The sequence below is a fragment of the Amblyomma maculatum genome, chromosome 2 (assembly GCF_055883805.1).
Source record: "Amblyomma maculatum isolate TAMU_Amacu chromosome 2, ASM5588380v1, whole genome shotgun sequence".
Taxonomy (NCBI): Eukaryota; Metazoa; Arthropoda; class Arachnida; order Ixodida; family Ixodidae; genus Amblyomma; species Amblyomma maculatum.
This window is the reverse complement of record NC_139345.1, coordinates 168,046,910-168,069,479: the sequence shown is the minus strand read 5'-3', so window position 1 is coordinate 168,069,479 and position 22,570 is coordinate 168,046,910. Positions and strand designations below refer to the sequence as shown.

At 45.3% G+C, this 22,570-nt stretch overlaps 1 protein-coding gene across 2 annotated transcripts in view; it reads left to right on the top strand.

Annotated features, from left to right (window-relative positions):
* Nucleotides 1–8,035, top strand: part of LOC146200391 (mitochondrial intermediate peptidase) — a 37,675-nt gene extending 29,640 nt beyond the window's left edge. For both annotated transcript variants that reach the window (XM_084595511.1, XM_084595512.1), the window contains one exon: nucleotides 7,262–8,035. Coding sequence is in view for 1 of the 2 variants with exons in the window: in XM_084595512.1 (XP_084451638.1) it covers nucleotides 7,262–7,338 (77 nt within the window). In the remaining variant the exon portion in view is untranslated. The remainder of the gene's footprint in view (nucleotides 1–7,261) is intronic.
* The last annotated feature ends 14,535 nt before the right edge of the window (nucleotides 8,036–22,570 follow it).

The following is a 22,570-nucleotide window of genomic DNA, read 5'->3' as shown; positions in this document are numbered from 1 at the left end:
GAAGCTTGACAATCACTGTGAGCATCGCTTCAGTAGTGCGTACTCCGGCGGCAGTCCTTGTTACATGCACGAAACCGATTAGTGACTGGATCAACTGTAGGGAATTCCCAGCCTTGATGATCGTTAAAATCGTAAAGCGCGAATGCCCGCATTTTTTCACGAGGCTCTACGATCTTGAAACTCTGCCAGAAATCCTGATGAATCTGCTGTTTCATCTCCAGAGTTGTCGCGCCTTCTATGTAGGCGGCGCCATCTTCCGTGGACGCACAATCGGCGATGGCGATGACGATACAGCTAATACGGCCTCACCCTTTGCGCGGCTACAGACAGCGATTGCGATGATGATAGCGCTCATATCTCGCAGGGGCGGTATTACAGAACTGCGTTCAGTGGGCGTTCAGTTTTGGAACGCTCTGTGATTGGTTGGGAGCACTTCCGCTCAAAACCTCTGAACTGAACGCTTTTACGTCACGGCACCTTCTGAAAGGCTTTGAGCTAAAGTGCTTTCTCCACGACAGTCCGTTTTTCACCGCATATGTCAAGTTTTCACGTAATTCTCTTCTTATTAATTTACTTTTATAAATCATTCAGACAAATTTTTGTGGTAAACATCTACCGGGCGGCGATAAAATTATTGTTGTATCCGATTTACCGCCAATAATAAATTGTTATATCTGGTTTGTTTTTACATGGTACTAATGGGAAAATTGGTTAGCCCAAGAATTTGACCGTTATAAGCAATATATTGTTATACCTGGTATAGTTATAAGTGGATTGCACTGGATAGTCAAGCTCCCTAACCAATGTAAAACCGCTGTGGGGTCAATGAACCAAAGGATCAGTCAGGAGTTTGTAAAGGCTACTGTACAATTAATCGATCCACACCCAAGTGATAGAAAAATGCTCTGAAAATAACAAGCCTCTATATGTAGCATTCATTGATTACGAAAAAGCATTTGACTCAGTAGAAACCTCGGCGGTCATGCAGGCATTGCGAAATCAGGGTGTAGACGAGCCATATGTGAAAGTACTGGAAGATATCTATAGTGGCTGCATAGCAACTACAGCTCCGCATAAAGTAACAAAATTTCTATAAAGAAAGGTGTTAGGCAAGGAGACACAATCTTCCCAGTACTACTCACAGCTTGCTTGAAGCAAGTATTCAGTGACTTGGAACGGGAGCAGTTAGGGATAAGGGTAGATGGAGAATACATCAGTAATCTGCAATTTGCTGATGACATTGCCTTGCTAAGTAACTCAGGGAATGAACTGCAAAGAATGACTGATGAACTTGACAGGAAAAGTAGAAAGGTAGGCTTGAAAATCAATATGCAGAAGACTAAGGTAATGTTCAACAGCCTCGGGAAGGAAAAGCAGTTTACGTTAGGTAGCGAAGCACTGGAAGTAGTCGGCGAGCACGTCTTTTTAGGACAGGTAGTAACCGCAGATCCGGACCATGAAAGGGAAATAACAAGGAGAATGAGTTTGGGATGGAGTGCTTTTGGCAAGTACTCACAGATTATGACTAGCAGCTTACCGGTATCGCTCAAGAGGAAAGTATACAACAGTTGCATCTTACCTGTACTCACCTATGGGGCTGAAACGTGGAGGCTAATCAAGAGAGTTCTAATTAAGTTGAGGACAACCCAGAGGGCTATGGAACGAAAAATGGTAGTGGTAACGTTAAGAGATAGGAAGCGTTCAGATTGGGTCAGAGAAATAACTCAAGTTACTGACATTCTAGTGGAAGTCGAAAAGAAGAAATGGGCATGAGCAGGACATGTAGTGCAAAGAGAGGATAACCGATGGTCGGTTAGGGTAACAAACTGGATTCCCAGGGAAGGAAAGCGTAACAGGGGGTGGCACAAAGTTAGGTGGGTGAAGTTAAGAAGTTTGCAGGGGTCAAGTGAATGCAGCTAGCACAAGACTAGGTCATTTGGCAGGATATGGGAGAGGCTTTTTCCCTGCAGTAAGTATAGACTGGCTGATGATACCTAATGAGGTGCTCAGTTTAACTGTTTGGGGTAACTGCTTGGTGGCCTTTTGGCTGTCTTTTTTGGTGCTAAGTTGACATGGTAATAAACTTTAATTAAATATTGTACCTTAAACTCTCACTATGAAGGCACAGTAGTGTACAAAACGGGAGGACATATGAGTATGCAGGGTTTCGATGTGAGTTGCATCATAATGTGTCCATGAGTTCAGTCCAGCTTTTATCTATATTTTCTCAGATTCTCACACAACTTGAGGTCTGATCTGATGTCCAGTAATGCCAGCCTCATTCCAAGACTCCCATTATCGGAATAGATGTCAGCATGAGACGCCAGTGTCAGCCAGCATTGTACGCTGGATTTCACTCCCTTGTTGCGTGCAGCTATTTTTGCAGTGCAGCACATGATTCTAGAGTCTGCCTGGCCGACCTGTGCGGTCTGGCCATTGGTTTCAGGATGACTTTTATTTATTTTTTTACATACGTTGGCGCTCATGCGCACATTAGAACGGCCAGTGTTGTTGGGGAAGGATATTGTGAATGGCGTTTTTTTTTTTTTTTTTTTTTTTTTTTCGTTTTCTTTTTGCAGCATTTGAAAGGAGTTGTACCATTTGTACTAATACCAGGTCTTGTACCACTGCTGGCTTTAGTACCATTGTTAGGTTTAGTTAGCACCAGTGCTAGCTAAGCCCGAATGCTGAGGCAGCTTACAGACTGTGTCTATGGAACGTCTGCATCATTTGGAACGTCCCCACTTTGATACCGGCATGTTGTGATGGCTGCTTCTACACCTGTGCCTGTACATTTCTGTTATCATGCGAGAGTAGAAACAGGCAGCAGTTGCAAAAGTATGGCAGCTATTGGCAGAAATTTGCTTGCTTGAAGCTGACTTTTGATAACTGAGTTAAAAGCATCCTGCTGGTATTCTGTGTTGCATTCAGTAGCTGTTTATTAATAACTTTTGAATCTGCGCACCAGTTGCTTATTGGACAGAAGCACTTGACCTTGGCTCTGGCTGTCTATGTGGCCCCTGCACCAATTTTATATTAAATTTAATTTTCTTTTGTGACGGTTGCACTCTTAAATGTATTTGGATATGCATCCATGCAGTTTCAGCATTCTGTGCTCGGCCTGTGGATGGCCCTGACTCATCTTCCATCTTAATTGTGCCAAAGCACACACGTCCATTCGTTTATCCGCAGTGTCTGATATGAAATTTTTGCACTACCTATACGTGTCAAACGTGTGCAGGATCAAAAGTCAAGGCCAAAGGTGAAGGTCGACTATTATTTTACTGACTGACTTATATGCTTCAGTTCAGTTTAAACTCACGCAAGTTTTGCAAGGTCAAACCAAGGTTAAACGAAACACAAAGAAATCGACTTTTGGATTTAATAGAACTTTTCCTCTAAACGAAAAAAGATGGCATTATGCTCGTCTGCACCTCAAAAGGGAAACTAGACTGGACCCGTACTGGCAGGGAACTTCCTGCAGTGACGTGCCCGCCCGCCAACACACCAGCGGATTGTTCAGCACGTATTACTGAGTGTCATTAAACAAGTCATGACAGATAACATTTGAGCATAAAATGAATATTTCGTTCAGTCCATACACCCTAAATTATAATTCCTTGAAATTTGAGCTCATTTGGTGTGGTAGATTATTTTTTAAATGAATTTTTGTTATTAATTCGAAAGCAGTTTCCTGGTCTGGCAACCATTGGCCGCTGACGTCACAACCACATATCATCCCTATGTCGTCTGCTATTCGCGGTGTCGGTTGCACTCTTGCATGCACGCCACGGACGGTGGTTGTGAGACCTTTTTTTTTTTTTCTTTAGCAAAAAGATTTTATTTGCATATTCTCTTTTTTCTTTGAGAAGCCTTCACTATAATATGTGACATTAGTGATCCTCGGACTTGTTTTGGATTCCGTATAGAGATTGTAGAGGAGGTCGAAATCGATGGGCTCATGATATATTATCATACAATCAGAAACATATTATTCTTACGTTATTAGAGTTAGCTTGTTTTAGCAACAAGCACTCTCACATTTAAAAAGGTACATGTCCAACGTTTCCTTTCGCCGTGTACGTGCGCTGCGGAAGGTAGGAGGTGATAGTGTTGTGTTGCTGATTGCTGAGCTACTGCCCGTTGCATTTCGGGTCCAAAAACTAAGAGGAAAATCCAAACAAGCATATGTTGATGCAAGAGCATGCCTTGCGACATTAGAGGAGCAGACAAAACTTTTGAACAATGCAGTACCTCCTGACTTGCTGTTATATGCGCATGTTATAGCCGAACTTAATTATTTTCAGCTGGTAAAGCATTTTTGCGAAACTATGTTCAGACTCACTAAGACATGCACCGCCGCTTCAATCCCGTCATCGCAAAACTCAAAGCAATTCGAATGGGCTTCACTGCCCACACCAAACAGATAAGAGCCTCCCAGCTGCCACAGTCTCCGTCTAGCCTTCGGCCCCCGCAGCCGCGCACGACTGGGACCGACTCACGAGCTTAACCTTGCATTTTTCTAGCGCTTGTCCAGCAAATGACTCTTGAGTGCTTCAGTGTAAGTATACACCATTTAGTATTTAGTGTATGAGGCCTAAACGTATGCAGGAATACGCCAATTCATAGATTACGACTGAGCGACGAAGGTGCATGCATAGCTTTTGTATATGGATCTATGCTGTTCGTTCACACGACATAAAGTGCAAGCTGAGCTAGCAAAACAAAAACAATCCACTTCATTTCACACCGGCTGCACCTATATTTGATTACAAACTACAACAGTACTGCAAGAAGCGCCGTGGATGCTACGTTCCCTGCCTGCGCAGGATACTCACAAGCGGCGCCAACAGCTGCAGGCTGCGCTCGCCAGACAGGGTCACACCGACGCTTCCAGCTCATTGTGCTCGTGCTTCGTAATGTAACTAGTTGTTGATTTGGGGTCATTACTGCCAGAACTACACTCGAGGGCCATATGCAACCGCCAAAGTTTGTGAATGCGTGCTCTGCAATCACCGAAACTGTGCACCCAAACCCCGCATACTCGCGCTGAGTCTACTGGTCGCGGAACGGGTCGGCAGTTCGGCATCGATCTGACATTTCTGAGCAAGGTCATTCCTGATGAGAAGGGGGAACTTATAAAGTGTAGCTGCTTGTTTTCCTTTTTTTTAACATGGTTAAGCTACAGACAAGCGCAGCTGTTCGAGTCGTTAACCGATTCGGTATTGTCATGACCCAGGATGCATGTTTTAGGCCCGGTTGGTTGTCGGGGCAGGAACAAGGACGAGGAGGCTGGAAACGGACTTTGAAGTGAGATGGGAAACTTTTATATACAGTATTTACATGGTAGCATTTGGTTAGTGGGAGATTGACTGAGGAACAGTCTCCTTTTTACCACTCACGACACACACTTGTTGCCAGTTTTTATAGGGTTGAATCCCTATGTTCCCTAGATGAAAGGCAGGTCAGATTATGAGGGAGTGTCTCTGTCACCTCGCTCTCCCGCACTCTCACACACACGCACCACCACTGCTTGCACTCGTTGACACGCCCGTCTGGCTGGTCCTGGCTTGAGGGTTAGGAGGTGGTCGTCTAGACGGCGTAGATGGCGTCAGCAGGTTGTCTCCGTGTGTGTTTGCACCTGGGCTGGCTCATCGGTCCCGGTGTCGCCGGACAGCATTCAATGAGGCAACTTGACTGGAAGCTTTTCCCATGGCCCACCACGGGAAGAATGCACGCTCGCTCTTCATAGCGGTACTCGACACTTGAAGGGACCGGAAATTGGTTGTTTCCTCTCCTTTCTCCAGTCGTCAACTTGTTAGCAGGACCTCTGGTATGCTCGACACTTGAAGAGACCGGAAATTGGTCGTCCTTAAGAGTCAACATGGGTCTCCGCAGCTCATCGGATCACAATAGCTGTCTCTGCAGCTCGGCCAACCACAATAGTATCAAGTTCTCGCTCGGCCTCAGATCCAACCAAAACAGATCTGGCGACCGTCCGCTGATCAGTTGCGTCACCTCATATTATGGCAATAGGCAACCGTTGGTCGTGCTGGCTTCGTCGCCTGTGTTATGTGACAGATTAGTGCGTTGATAAGCTAAGGAACCTTACCGCGCAGCACACTGACTGTGGCCGTGCCTTATGCTGAAGAAAACATGCCTTACTCTGTATCGCTTTTGTGCAGTAACACCATCATCAAGCACTTCTGCACGAGGAACGACCACTGTGTTATTCGTCCACAATAGCAAAAGAGACATGTGCTTTGATATTGCAGCCTGCATTGCAGACGACGCTCCGCCACCTATTCTCTTGTGACTTCACACGTGCATTTCAAAATAGTGGTCGCTCTCGGTGGGAGGAGTTTCCTGATTCTGTTTTCTATTGCGTTTTTTTTTTGTAATATATGCCGCGCGCTAGGCCCTGGAACTTTGTGAGTAGAAGCAAAGACTTGTGATTCTACTCGCAATCACAAACTTGTGATTCACAGAAGTATAAAACGACAATACATTGAACAACCCTCTCATCGCCCTTTTAAGTTCATCATTCTCCGAACTGACTTGGGGTTCCCTCGAGAATGATAATTTAAGGCTGGTGTTGATGAAAGTACAGGAGTAAGCAATCATTTTTTGTAGTTATCAAGGCAGAAAAAAGATTTGTTATGAATTGAGGGTGTACGTCTTAATGAGTGGGAGGTGCGCACACTGTGTAGGGAAATCGTGAACTCTGACGCTACACTGAAAATAGTTTAGAGCTAGCCGTTGTTTTCTACTGTGCTTTTTATGACTTTCTACTGCGGTCTTCGCGACCTGTCACTATCGACATAATAACTTCACATTAAGCTGAGTTCACAACCAGCTTCCGCCCCGCTGTGGTGGTGCAGTGGTTACGTTGTTCGACTATTGTAACCAAGGATGCGGGATCTGAACCTCGGCTGCATCGGTCGTTTTTTGATGGAAGTGAAAAGCAAGGCTCCTGTGTATTGTGCGATCTCAGTGCACGCTGAAGAATCCCATGCAGTTGAAATTTCCGGAGCCCTCCACTATGGCGTCTCCAAAGCCTGAGTCGCTTTGGGACATTAAAGTGCATTAACCAGCCAATCAACAACTGATTTTTGTGACACCTTTGTTTCCAAAGGAAACAAAAAATAAAACTCAAAAGCTATTTTGCACCAACAGTAGTGCTTGATCGAGAGTTGGCGGACATTAGTAGTTTCTTATTTTTTGGCAGCAGCTTTATGTGCCTTCCACCTTTCATTTTCAGACTTTCTCTCAAAGCAAGTGACACCAGAGACCCTAGCTGCTGTCCTCATCGCGGACATTGACGCGGGCCTTGTGTGAAGTCATCTTGAAAACATTGTTGTGCCTACAACAGAAGACACTGTTCATCCTTTTAAGTCTGACACCATCCCCGTGCCTCTTTTAGAGTCAAGAACTGTTGCTCACTTTAGTCGCCTATGATTTGAGCTGGATATGTACAATTGCGCATCGCTTACTCGGTCACATAGCTGTTATTGATGGGGAAAGAGATTGGGAAGTTGGCCCCTGTCGGCCTTTTTGGCTTGTTTCTGTATATTGGAATGGAGCATTGTGTGTATTGGGCATTATTGTGACCGATGTTGCCACTAGATTTTTCACAGTTTCACTTAGACCAGTGACAATTTATTTTAAGCACACCATACTAAGCATTTTATGTTTTTCATGCCTTTTGCCCACTTCACATTAGCAGAATCCAGTTGAGAAAAATTTAGTGTTGCAGGCATTGTTATCTTTGAAGATCTCTGTTCTTTGTATATAACCTAGCAAAGTGGCTGCAATATTTTGGAAAGTGAGAGTAGCATCCAGTTTCATGTTAATGTTTTAGTTAATGATTAAAAAGGTGTCCTGCCAGCAATTTTCTTTATGTTAAGCAAAAAAAGGGAAGATGAGCGATAGAGAAAACTTTGTCTTGTTCTGTTCTTGTTCCTTGCAGCATTACATAGTGTTTATTTATCCATATAACCTATCAATACTAATAAAGTTGTCACATTTGTCTATATAGTGCTGTCCGTTTCTCTTCAATGTGTATCATGCTGCTTAATTGTTTGCAGCTACAGATCCTCTGGGAAAAGCCAGGCATGTATTATATGCTGCTTAACATTCTATTACAATTTGGGGTCGGCACTGTGATCTTGCTCCGTCCTGGTTCAAGGCCTTGAGTACAGCTAGAAGTAATATGAAAGGGAACACGGGAGCGCATGGCCTCTGCACTTTGCAAAGCGCTGCCACCAACACAAGACGAGAATGGGTGGCGCCAATGGTATGCTCGGAAAGACCAGCCAACCAAGCTTACTTTGGGTGCATCTTTATCATTGATTCTTAGTCTTAACTCCTGTCAGTTACAGTGCATTTGAAAGCGTCGAGGCCATACACTCCCGTGTTCCCCTTCTTATATAGCTGTACCTTTATATGCTCCCACATGGAGCAGAGCTGCATGAAGGTGCATAGCTGTGCTTGGGGAGATAGGATCCAAGGATCCAAATTTTTTGAGAAGGCCTGTTGTCATGTGGCATGAGCTGTGATTGCCGGAATTGCATTTCCTTTGCTGCAAGTTAGAATACATCAGAAACAAAACCTTTTTTTTTTTTTTATTGAAATTCACAGCCACTGCATTCCTGAAAGGAAAACGCTATTCTGAAAACTCGGTCATGACATTATTCGTCCAGATATCTCTGGATGTTTTCTCGGCATTTTGCCGCGTCATATGGCATGAGCGGAACCGCCATGCATTGAATTAAGCGTTTAAGTGAGTTCTCGCTGTAGCCTGCATTATCCTACTCCAGCCATGTGCAAGGCATCAGCTGTTATAGTATGTCTCAATACCGTGGTCTCCTCCGGTAAATTTCGCACATGCGCAGTTGTGTCCCCTATTCTGCGGTTACGGTATCGCATACACTTAGGACATTTCCGGGGCGTGTACTACTGCGTACAACTTGCCACCAGTACGGCGATCGACCGTACCGTCGTTGATAGCGTGAGTAGAACGTACGGGAAGATGGCGCCAGGTGCTTGCACGTGGTAGTGCAAGCGCACGACACCTCAAGGAGTCCCGCGCAAACGAGGCAACACCATCTGGGAACTCGCTCGGGCCGTAGCGAATTAGAATGTTTGACTTCAGTGGTATCATGTGACACCATCGTCATCGCTCTTTTTCATTCATCCTCCCCTCCCCCATCATCGGGCAATGCTCGTATGTGTAGCAGTAGTATGACTAAGAGCAACACTTGCCAAAATTTGCGCCGAATCTTGTGACACACGAGCCTCCCTGCGCCTTTGAATATTATGCAATGTTACCTATGAGAGCTCATCGAAGTTTCTCTTTTTTTTTTTTTTTTCAGATTTAGCTTCATAATACAGATTTGCATCGGAAATGATTTCCGGTTAAGGTAGATAGTGCGCGAAGATCTGGCATAGCTGATACTGCCTAACATGAAATATGTGTAGCTGGTTACGCTGGAGAAATGGATTATGAGTGACTTCACGTGAGATCGAAAAAGCGTGGCTGCTCGATCACTGGCATTTATTTGAATCTTTTTATATTTGCCAGATGACTGGAAAGAAGAGATCTGCAATTAGTTTTACTCCAAAGTTTTTCTAAGCACCCGTACATAACAATGGCGAAGTGGTGTAGTGTCGCACTCACGTGCTCTGCTGTTCTGCCAACTTTAGATTTTATTTATTTTCTACACTCCCGTCTCCGAAGGATTATAGAGGAGATTGGGTTTAGATAAATCGTTTACAGAACAGACGCAATACGATACAAAATGTCCGAGCAGTGAACTAGCACACAATAAAAACATTAGCAAATTTGATCATAGCGTAATGGGAGTAGTATATAAATTTTCAACCAATAAAATAGGAAACATGCAAACATGAGCAAAACGTAACATGGCAAAAAATAAAAATAAAACAGGCTACTTGTGAAGAAAAGTAAATCGAATCACGAAACAAAAGTACAGACAGTGACGCGAAAAAGATCGCTCCTACGGGAAGGCGACCTGTTCTAGTATTTTAAAATACATCATTATCTAGTAACAAAAAGTGTTCGTGTGGCAGTCAGTGTTGATGATCAACAAGTGAAGAACGATGGCGCGGATATAAAGTGGCCGACGGAACCAGTTTAGTTTACTTTGCTGCGAGCTTTTTTTTTTCTTTTTCGCTCATGTGTACCTCTCCGTTCCTCTTGTGAAGCGTGCGTCTGGAAAGAACGACATCGCTTTCGGCGACTCAGTCCGTAGCAGAAGATAAGGTGCCCCCTGACCCCATCTCTCAGTCAACAAGGGGGAGGGTGGAGGTGGTGGGTTCAATCACCCCCCCCCCCCCCCCCCCCCCCCCCCCTTCGCTGTTGGCGCCTATGGCCTGCAGCAAATACAGAGCGAATGCGGAGGGCCCCGCATCCAGTGACGTCACGCACCCTAATTTGCAACTGAGGCCGCTAAATTGAAAATTTTAAATATTGTATCATAACCGCTGTCAATGGTACAAAGGAGCAGAAAACTGAGGAGAGCGCCCTTCTAAAAGAGTTGTCCTTTTAAAAAGAAAGTTATAGTTAATGAGCTTTGGTTAAAAGTGGTTGGGCAATTATGTGCGCCGCAGCTGAAAATGTTTTGCTGGAAAATATTTTTTCTTGAACTCCTTATTTCTAGGAATGTTTAAACTTCGGTGAAATACGCATACCGCGCGAGAGAATTAACCTATTCGCAGTTGTTTACAGTTGTGAAGAAAAAAAGTTGCGGATGGCACTTAAAACTGCTTACGTGCCATGAAGCTGGCGAAAGCATGAACGGCTCGCCGTGAGTTTTGTTTGTTTTATATGCTCTTATTTTTCACTATCACAACTGTCTGCATCGTGCATTCGTTAGGTCCACCTTCACTCAGCTTTCTGAGCCTTTGTGACTTGCAATATGAAATCGCTGAAAACATGATAGATTAGCTTTAAAGCCTCTTCCGTAATTGAGGCTAGATGTGACCATGGAATGGTTACGGGTTCTGTGGCAGCTTTGTTTTTTAATCAGTGAGCGGCCGCATAATCAAGGCGCTGTCGGCAGAGGCGAGAAATCTGCTAGTATATGTAGGTAGGGTATAACGTGTTTTCTCGCGCTGTTCAATGCGAAGGTCTCGTTCCCAGACTACACCTGGCAACTTTTCGTGGAAAAGAAGAGAGGCGCGTGCTCGATTCTGCCGTTTAGAATCAGTTAAAAAAAAAAAAAAAAAAAAAAGCAATCTGATTCATCTTCGGCCGGTACGGTCGTTTTTCACCTCCTTCAGATGTGTAAACTTTATAATTGCAAACGTTAGAATATAGGTGCACACGTGAACACATCATTATGCTGCACAAGATATATCATCTGGCATTCATGGCACCCTTCTCATTTGTGTCCTCAAGAGCGCGTGCAACCTGACGGAACCACCCATTAAACATTGTTCCTTTCAAACCACATACAGGCTGCTTCAAATTTTATTTTTTCTCGCTAACTATTGAAATTTGAGATCGTTTGGACGGCCTGCTTCGCTCATTGCCAATTGAAGAGTTCGTTGTTCAGTTGCCGAACAATCTGACCTGTTGATCTGTTTTGAATACTTCTATGTTATCTATTTCTATGCTACCGCGATGTTATCTACTAATGTCTGATACCCACTCCTGCTATGTCTCCCCTCCGAGACAGCAGTATTTGTAAATAAATAAATAAACGCCGGGCGGGTGTCACTTCAGAATGGCTCGGAAAGAGTTAATTGGTGAAAGGGTACAACGGTTAATGAAAACGGCGTTGCGCCGCTTCTGGAAATGACGGTGACAGTGTTAATCCGAGGCCTCCCCTTGCGCATTCAACTTTGCGTACATGCTAGTCGCTTAATCAGTACGTACTCTTTTTATTTGTGCCTCATTCGTAAGCTATAGCAGCCTTATTTCTATGATCAAGGAACATAAGCCCCGCTTTAAACAAGCTGTATACGAAAGGGACTGCGTGGCTTCGAGGCAGCGTGTCTACATCGGAGTCCAAGATTCTGGAAGCGTGGAGTTTGATCTCACCTTCCCATCTCAAAGGCGAAGCGGCCCCGCTCTCGAGCGGGCGCATGCGCGCACGAACGTACGCCGGAGTCTGCGCATGCGTGACGCGTCAGGTGCGTCAGGTGCGAGCTGAGGCGCGCGGAGTCATGCGCGGAGCAGATATCTGTCCATGTCAGATCTATTTCCGCGACGCTCGCTGCGCGCTCGCGCTGGCGCGGAGGAGGCTCGCCGGTCATTGGTTGGCGTTCATCAATCAGAGGATGCCTTTCGCGCCGTCTCTGCGATCTCTCTCTCTATTTTTTTTTTCTTTTTTTTTCTTTTGACATCGGCCGATCGACAACGAAAGGTTCATCGCCGGAGTGTAGCGGCGGTACCAAGGAGGTTATAAAATACTTATAACCTCCTTGGGCGGTACTCGCTGTTCCTGAGGGACTTTAGCTGTGGCTCACCAGTCACAAACAGCATAAAAATGGCTGTGGCTAAAGGTACGTCCGACGGACCCGATCAGTGGTCTTAAAGGTACGTCCGACGGACCCGGTGCGTTTTTCTTCGGGATCCGTCGGACGGATCCGGGAAATATTTTTCAGAGGTACGGCGGACGGACCCGATCGGTAGGGTTCTTCCGACGGACCCAACGCATTTTTCTCCGATATGGGCCTTGGGATCCGTCGGGAAAGCCGGACGGATCCGAGATCCCCAGATGTGGTTGTAGCAACAACATGGTAGCCATATGTAGCCAAATCGAAGTTGGTATGAGGTGTACGCATGGTCATGGTGTACGTATACGTACGAGGTGCAAGAAGTATGTATACATACTGCATGCGTGAAATGTGAAATTACAAAGAATAGTACAGTGGCAAGAACAGTGCCTAGAATGGGTGATATACTACGTGATGGCATGATGATAGGTTTACGTGAGTTGGACCGCGGCAGGGTGGCAAGCACGACCAGAGCGCAAGCGCATGCAATCGCGGTGTTGACGGCCAGCCCGCGGCCCGCACGCCCGCTCATTTGGTCCTCGTTATCATGTGGATTAACGTCTACGACGGTCGTTATGTAATTATGTAGTTTTGATTCTTCAAAGTTTCCTCACTTCCATATGTGATGAGATGCGTCACGTAACGCATCGCTTTCTGCTCGCATTGAGGTTTGGTGCTGCAAGTTCTACGTAGTACAAGCGGCGCTGAAAAAGCTGGGCACCGCCGGCGTGTCTCTAGCCCAAGCATCGCGTCATTCGTGTTTGTTGGAGGTGTGGTTTGTGCTTACCGTGAGATGCTGTGATTACGGATTACGTCCTACTAGAGTGCTGTGTGAGACTACGAAGAGTGCTGTGATGAGTGCGCCGATGCCCGGACGGACATCAGTGTGTCCGTTTATGATCGGCGATGTTGCACGTGCATGTCAGTGTTTATTAGGTGCAGTAGTAATTTATTTACACGCGCTGTGCAACAATCAGACGAAAATAAGTCATCGACAATTTGTTAGCCTGTACTACAGAGCTCAAAACTCGGAAAATGGGAATGCACATGATGCAGTTTTCGCATGTTGGAGTGGACCGAAAAATAAGTGCCCAGCCCACACCGCCGGGATGCGCATTCCTACAGGTGAAATGGTTCAGGTTTCTGTAAAATAGCTGCCTGGCACAGCACCTTTCGAAATTTTCAGGCTTTGTACTATTGTTGAAGGCCACTTTATCATTAATAAAGGAACGAATATGCTTTATGTGGTAATGACTAGTGTTTTTTCAACATATTATGTTCATTTTTTTTCGCTTTTCCTTGATTTCCTTTGTTTTTCATGCTAGAAAAACACAAATAGTACACTTTTAAACTTGTCAGTCCAAAGCTGAACATGAATATCTGCCATGCATGTGACAGCTTTAATGCTAGAAAGGTTGACATGTATAGCATGTACGTACACGCTGCGACATCTTAGTGGCACGTTCGGCTACTTGCCCCAAGGTCGTGATGTTTAATACCAGTGATGGCAGGTGAAATGCAAATGCTTCTGTTTTCTGCAAGATGTCAATGCAAAGTACAAAGCCTGGGCAGTCAAATTAGTCTGGAGCTCTCCACTACGGTATTCTTCATAGCTACATATGTCACTTTAGGATGTGAAACCCTACATGCCACAGGTAGGCTGCATTGTTTTTTAGATTTTGTAAGCTCTCATCTATGTTTTGCAACATTTGGCTAATTTTAGTTCCCAAACAGTTGCTAAAGATGAAACCGAAGCAGTTCTTGGCATGGTTTGCTGCTTAGATTAATTTTCTAATTGCAGTTCTTTGAAACTTGCATCAATGCTGGACAGTTCAAATAGCAAGCAGTTGAATTGCAGAAATGATGTGGATCATGCATTTCAGTTCTGACAAGTGGAAAGTAATGGTCCTCTCCTTGCATGCATAGGTGCCTTTAGACAAATACATACTCGGGTGTGTGATTGTGACGCATATCAATGGCCAACAGAAAGCCATGTGGAGCCAGTGTGATATTCTTCATGAAGGCTAAAGTAAAATTGTACAACAGCTGCTGTACCATGCAGAAAAAAATTGATCATTTAGTGTATGATTAACTGACCATGAATAGCATCTTACTCAGAGTATGATGTGATATATATCTGGTTTAGCATCCCAAAATAACTACGGCTATGAGGAACACAATAGTTGAGGGCTCCGGTATAATTTCGACCACCTGGGGTTCTTTTACATGCACTGACACCGCACGGTGCATGACAGCCTATTGTTTCGCCTCTATTGAAATGCCTCTGCTGTGGCTGGAGCCAAATCTGCATCTTTGGGTTCAGCAGCCAAGCACTCTAACTACTGAGCCAGCACAACGGGGCCAAGTATCAAAATGCATGCCATTACATTTCCTTCTAGCCTGTGGTTTTCTTCACAGAACTAATGTATACAAGAAAAAGTAAATAGCAATAAAACATTAGTTTTATTGCACATTATATTCACATTTCAGCAAACATTCTCTAGGAAAAAATTTCTCATAATGTTTGCATGGAAACCATGAACATCTTACAAAAACAAAACAATGCACTTACTCCACTCCAATTATTAATGGGCAAGGTTGCATCTATGCTACTACACTGCACTTATCACAAAAACACAAGCCCCATCTGCTTTGGCCAATCACTTGATGAAACTAACGGAGACAGATGTCGCACACCACAGACTGGTCGTCTCGCAACATATCTCTGCATATGTTACATTTCAATTTCATGCCTTTCCACTTAGTTTCAACTGTTGCCAGCATTACTAGTTACCCATCTTTTCTGAAATTCCTTTTTTACGCTGTTGGGATCAGCATCCTTGTTAACGATGGTCTCTGGAATTTTCGATGCTATCATTTTCACATCTTCCTCATCTGGAAGAACAAAGGAAATAAGCGTTGAGCAGAAAAAAAATTAGGGAGACTCCTAATCTCCACTGTAAGGGTATGGTGTGCCAGCATTAATGGTTCTTGTCTGCAGATCCCACTGTGGATTCCCGTTAATTTACATGCCCTTTGCTACAAACATAATTACTAATTCCTTAATTCATGTCTCTGTTATCTCAGATATACTCATTAGCATACGGTCGTAGGCTGCCCTGTTAGGTGATAGACAACCTGGCATAGACCTCTGTAAGCCTCAACCTTTCTTAATTGGAGCTGAAACGTCGCAGAACATATTTCAAATATAACTTTGTAAGCTTGACTTAACAGCTCCTGCCATGTCGTGTGGCCTCGTGACATTTGGCTCGTGGCACTTTTGGCTTGTGCACAGGGGTCATCTGTTAAATACTGGTTAACATGCATGACAAATACATTTTCACACAAACTGGTGGCAAATGGTCAAGTGGTGCACTGCAGATTCTGAAATGTATACCTAATATGCATGCAAGGATCGCACCATCACATAACATGATCAAGAGTTCTATCAGTACCTGTAGTTACATAGCATTTCAATGCCCATTAAAGGACCACCTCAGACAATGGTTGTTGTAACCACAAGACCTGTTCTAACAGCGTACTGATACCATTCCACTGAGCGATGGACATGTATATGCACACCCTAGATAGCTCATGATTGTGGATCTCATTTATTTCTACGACTTCCAAGGAGTTCCTGTCGTCAGAAACCCTACACTTTATGAAATCGGGACAGTTGTCTTGAAAGGTGATGAAAAGAAATAACTAGGTTACCTTGACGCAATGCTAAATTACAGAGGGTGAATATGCTGCATGAAGATACCAAGAAGCTTGTACAAAGAAAAGTGAGAGTGAAATGGCAGGATTTTTGAAACAATGAAATAAACTACAAACTATACTTGTCAAACCTGTCATTAAGGAATGGAAATCATGCAGTAATCAAAAACACAACATGGAGGCCATTTTAGGTCATCTTCACAAGACACATATCCACACCTCACACACAGCTTCATACTTATGAAAGAGGACAAACCAATATGCAAGGAGTGTGGAGATGAACTAACAATAAACCATATCTTACACGTGCGCCAGAGTCGAGAAAATAAGAGGAAACATTTTGTACAATTTTGCAACAGATCCTTTTCCATACCAGCATGATTCTAGGAGAGACGTGCAAATTTTCTGCATTTTTGGTTTCCTAAAATGTTCCTAAACAAGCTACATCCTAAAGAACATTTTAGTCATTACACACAAAATAAATACATTACACAAGCTTGTTCTTGGTGCATGGCAGCATTAGTTGCTTATGCACCATAAAAATCAATACAATGCTGTAAGGTATACCTTGGTTAGCTATGTTATATGAGACAAGCTTTCAGTCTGGTGTGGTCCTTATTCACGTGACAGCGCTGTCATGAGGGTCTATGTCCCAGCGATCGGAAAGTGACCTATTCCAATAATTCTACAAACTGAAGGCGATTCTACAGATTTCTAAAGACTGGAGTGCTCAACTGTTTTATCAACGTCCGCCTGCTTTGACAGCCTGGAGTGAAACTGTTGAAGAGAATACATTTTTTAACATTTAACGCGTTTCTGAAGGCGTTGCTTTCAATTACGGGGCCCACAAAAAGCAGCTGAATGTCAAACGCCGCCTAGGTAGGCTTTCTAGCTAGACAGCGGTGTAACGTGGAAAATCGCTCCGCCGGTCCATCGCTGGCGCCGCTGACTTGACAGGCGAACTGTTCAAACTTACAGCTACAGACCACACCTGAAACACTGAATTGCGCATGATCAAGGCAGAATTTCTCTAACACTGAGCACTGGTAGCTATCGATTTCGCGCCCAATATTGTGAAAATCTGTCCTCTCTTCGATCATTGATACGTCCACGGTTGAACATTTATGCGCCTCGGGGTAGGCCAGCCGTTGGAACATGGATGCGTGGTTGTAGCAACGATCACTTGCATGGCACACTCTAAAAAATTCCAAGAGTCAGCTTCTGCAACGAAATGTGCAGCGCACATTTTCTACCGCGTACCTAAGTCCGGCGATGCATGCATATCGATCCCGATCGTTTCAAAGCTGCGCGGCCGTTCAGTCGGGTCACGCTAACCTCGAGCATGCGGAGGTTTAAACTACATGTACGCAAAATTCAACGACAAGAAAAAGATGCAGGCTAAGCACAATGAACATTGCTGTTCACATGGAAATCGGATCATTCGCGCTTCCGTCTTTCCGGTTGTGCACTCTTGCGGTGCGGTGCAGTAGGTCTTCGCCTCGACGAGTCGATGTGCAGCTCGCCGCAGTAGCAGCGCAGGCCTCTAGTAGATTCGGCATGTCTTCTGCCACGACTCTGAGGTAGAATTTAAACGAAGAATTTAGCTAGAAACATCCTGTTTCCTCGGTCTGCATGTGAGGAACAAGCATAATGCCATTTCACATACATACTTTGGACTGCTGAATGTTCTGCACGGCGAGGTGCGTGTGTGTTGTACCAGCGCTAGATCTTCGGAGGTCGATGCACGACCTAAGACAGCGTAAATGCTAGGAATAGCTCGCTCGTATTACGGGCAGATCGAGGTGATAGTTTAGTGCGAAGCGAAAGCTGCTCGTGAATGTGCGTATCTCGATGCCAGCTGGTGGAGCTGGTGCAGTACGTAGCATCGCCTGCAGCTATGTGCGTGACAGCGATGCTTGCCGTACACAACCCTAAGTGAAGACCGTACTCTATGTTAGAACGGATGCACTCTTCGTAGCACCTCATCGAGAGTATAGTGAACTATCGAGAGTCCGGCTAGCTGATATCATAGAGGATAAGATCATTCACGCGTAGCAAGCGGAATGTGGCCGCGTTCGACGTGCATATAGCCATGAGCCTGTATATCGACGTCCGCCGTATCTTTACGAGAATCGAATGGATACGTCGGACGTACCTTTAGACACTTCGCATAAAAATAAGTTAAAGAAGCTATGTGGGGAGAGGTGGCGTCAGAGGTGCTGCCTCTATTGCTGCAGTGAGCACCGCGCGCAGGTCAGCGCATTGTTTATGGCAAGCGTTGATTAAATGAGATGTTCTTAAAACTCCTCGTGTTGCAATCGCGCAGACAGCATCGTGCGTGTGCAAAGGCGATGGAAGTCGCACCGGGGCAAGCTTCAAGTAGCAGTCGAACTGTTTCGGCCGGTTTCAGCCTACGGAGTCTTGCAACAACACAGGAGCGAACGCGCCAGAGACGCTTCATGGATATGCGTACCTTTTCCAGTGTTGTCAGGGCGCGGCACTGGGCGCGTAGGCGCCTCACCCGTGCGCCCCTCGTGCACACCATGGAGGCCACGCTGTAGGCAAATCAGGCAAAGCGTGCAAACTCGAGCAGGTTTTGTATTTTCAAGACGTCACACAGCCCAACTACCAGTAAGTACACGGCGCGATGCCACGTACCTGCCAACTACCATCTGCCAGAAAGTTTTGGCAAGACAGTTTGCAAAGTATCTTGCGAGGAATAGCACACGCAGCAAGAACAGTGCTCTGTCCGTCGGTTTCCTTGTATCGTGTGCTTGTCTCCTTGCACTGTTCCTCACAAAAAAAGCTGCAAGAGTCATGCCAGTCATGCCCGTGATCTTTCCCTCACAACGCCTACGCCGATTTTGCTTGAGAGCGAGGCCTAGCGTCACTGCTCTAAAAAAAATGTAGATTAGGAGATGAAATAGAGGGCTGCCGGGTTGTCTGGTGTTTTGCTCGGGAAGTCAGCTGACATATCCGTCCGAAGTTCTTCACACAAATACCCTAAGTGGGCAATGCTTCTTTTTGATTCTACAAAGAACGCATACCCTCTGGGGACGTAGTCTTTTAGTTGAGTTTAGTCGAAAAATAAGTCCGTTGGTAAAGCCTATTCGCGAAATTGACGCGTGCTTTCGAAACAAATGCTGGAACTTCTGCAGCCGATGGGCTACATCACACAGCTCCACGAGTCGTGTGCGTGTTTGAGACACTAACAGGTGGCGCTTCAGCCAATTTTCTGGAGCTAAGCTAATCTTTTTTTAATCCCAATAAAGGCGTCTGCTATAAAATGCTGGAGCAAGAAGCCCTGCAAAAAATGAAGCGAAGTAATATGATTGGTAAGGGCAAGCGTCCACCTCAACCAGGGTGCAGCGATCACGAACCAATGGCAACCCAGACTAGAGCCGCCACTAAAAGGAAGCTTTACCCTCGGCGACCTAGACACATATCCATGTTCACGATTGTGAGCTTATGCCTGTGATGCCGTTGTTTACCCAGAGGGTCCTTACTCAGCTTGGGTGACCTGTGACCACTATCGACAGCGGTCTAATTAAGCCAAGCCCATTCGCCGAGTGCAATCATAAGCTCACAACACTGCGCTCATCTTCAAGAACGAAATATGCAGTGTTTTTTTTTTTTTCGGCGTGAAGTTGGAACACACGTGGCTATAGGTAGGTCTCTTGCGTCTATACTCCGTTTCATACATCAGGTGCAACGCAGCGAAAGCTACGCAATAGTCCGCAAGAAAAAAAAATGGAGGCGTATCACTACACGCTCGTTTTGTGGTAGAGTGGTTCTTGCGGAAACGGACTGTATTCCGAGCATACAAGTTTGCAATAACTTGCTTCACGTGCTTAGACATCTTCGCAGTGCGGATCTTATAGAAAAAATACGCACCGAAGGACCATTTTCTCAAAATGAAATGCGCAGCGCAGAGGGCACAGTCAGCGCCATCTAGTGGCACAGCTGGCAAGGTTGCGGGGCAGCGAAAACGCGACACGAACGCAAATGACATAAAAACATACAAATTCACCGAATCCGTTCCTTTCTCCTTAAAAAAGGTGCTCTTTATGAAGTTGATGGCAAATGTAAGACGTATTAAGCTTGCAGACAAAATAACTATTATTTGCTCTCGTCAAGAGTAGGCACTATTTTTCATCGCGGATGCGGAGAGCGCAAACAAGAGCTGTAGCATTGGCAGTGTTGCACTTGATGTATGAAACGAAGTTTTATTGACGCGACTTCCGTGTGTCGCTGGTGCTCGCGCTACATGCTCTCTGGCGTGCGCCGAGCGCGTGATTCCGTTCCCTCAACGGTAGGGCCCTGTGAGCAGCGTCACCGCTGCGTGGGCAGATGTGGTAGGGTATACGTGTGCGGCCCACAATTTACGTGGCGGCAACTTGTGAACAAGGCACTGGTGGACGGACAAGATTAGTATGCTGGTGATTACGTGAATACAGCTGGTTAAGGAGCGTGTTGATTGGAGGATTATGAGAGAGGCCTTTGCTCTGCGGTGGGTGTATAGTGGGGATGATGATGCTGATGACATATGTGCGAATAAAGGTGTTTTTGATCTTTAAAAAAGGCTTTTGTGACATGGGCAGTTGCGTGTTCGTCCCGAAATTCGAAGGAATTGGTTCGATTTTCACCCCATCCAAATTACCGCAATTATATATCTTCAGCTCATTCACTTTCCTTTGGTTACTGGTGTAACGTCTCTAGATTTTGAAAGGTTCCTGAGAAATTTTGCGTCAGTCTTTTGACATGTGACGTCACGTGGGCCATGTGTCCTTTTCGAATCATTTCGCGCCATGTTGCTTTTTGTAGCGGGGGTGTCTCCGAATCCCATGCATGGACGATGGCCGAACAACGCCGGCTTTTGTGCTAAGAGGACACATAAGGTATTGGCCTTGAAACTCGAATTTGCAGGATATTAGCTGCACTTTCTCGAGAAGTGCCAGAACGGGATTCCGCACCTGCGTGACCTCACCGAGGACGCTCTTTTCCCTCTTTTCCGCCGTTCCTTTTTAGCCCTTTCAGCGAGTGGTTGCGATGTTTTCTGCGTGCATAGGTTCTGTCTTTAGTTTATTTATTTAGTTATCACGTACTGGAGCCCGTATACAGGTTTATAGCAGGGGTGGAGAATACAATAATAGAGCTTACAAAAATACAGAAATGAAACATAGAAGCAGCGATGATAAAGCACACGCACAAATTCGCTAAATGGGAGGGAATGATCGGGGCGTGCCAGTGAATTTCGATATTCAATCGTTTGAGGGGAACTATGTTCAAAGTTTTTTTGCGTGCATATATTGCCGCGAAACCTTCAAAACAGTATTTGTTGTTTTTACACAGCCGCCGGCATACAGGCTTATCACTCTGATTCTGGACCGCGTATCAGTTCCGTAATCTTTGTTTGTTAATGCTCGATGTCGCGAGTCACGCCTTTATCAGTTTTGTTGTAGCGCAAGATGCACCGAGATCTGTCTCGAAGGTTCCGGCCACTCGGGTGTCTTTCCACAATGTTCCAGCCCGTGCTGGTAGCTGTTTGCGACGTTATCTAGATTGTTCTGTGCAGCCTTTAAATTGAGCGTTGACGAGTGTGACGAGCATTCTTTGTTCGACGATCGACCAACACGTTTGCTGCTATCGCCGCCGCCGAGTTGCTTAGATTTTTTTGCGGGCGCAAGTCAGCCCAATAAAGAGTTAATTTCCGTACCATCAAGCCTGTGCCTTCATTTGTGTCATCGACCCTGGTCACCACCACGTGACAATATATATATAGGACAAGCGCATACTGGTTAAACATTTAGCGAAGGAGACCTATCGGCTATAGAAGAAGCGACAGGATGAATGAGTATAATGCCGTGAAACATTTTAACGAGTTGACGCACCGTTGTTCGGCGAGTGATGTGTTTTAAGTGAACACATGACTGCTGGCAGCGAGAACTGGTTGGCGTAACGGTGATAAATACATGTCTTTTTTCCTTTGGGAGGTTTCAACTCTATTTCGCACTGCTTACAAGGGTTCCAGATGGGCTGTTGTACCCAAGGGTGCGGGACTGAATTCCGGGTGCGGCGGCCGCTTTTCGATGGAGACGAAGAGCATGGCGCTCCATGTGCTGTGCGATGTCAGGGCCCACTAAAAAACCTCAGGTGCTCGAAATTTCCGGAGCTCGCTACTACGGCGCCTGTCTTAGCCTGAGTCGTTGAGGGAGTTGACACGAAATTCGTAGTTGTAAAGGGGCGGGTTCTGTAACTGGAAGACATAACCACGCTGTTACGTAAATTAACCTTCATTTGACATATGTTCCGCCCCCATCTCGGAAAT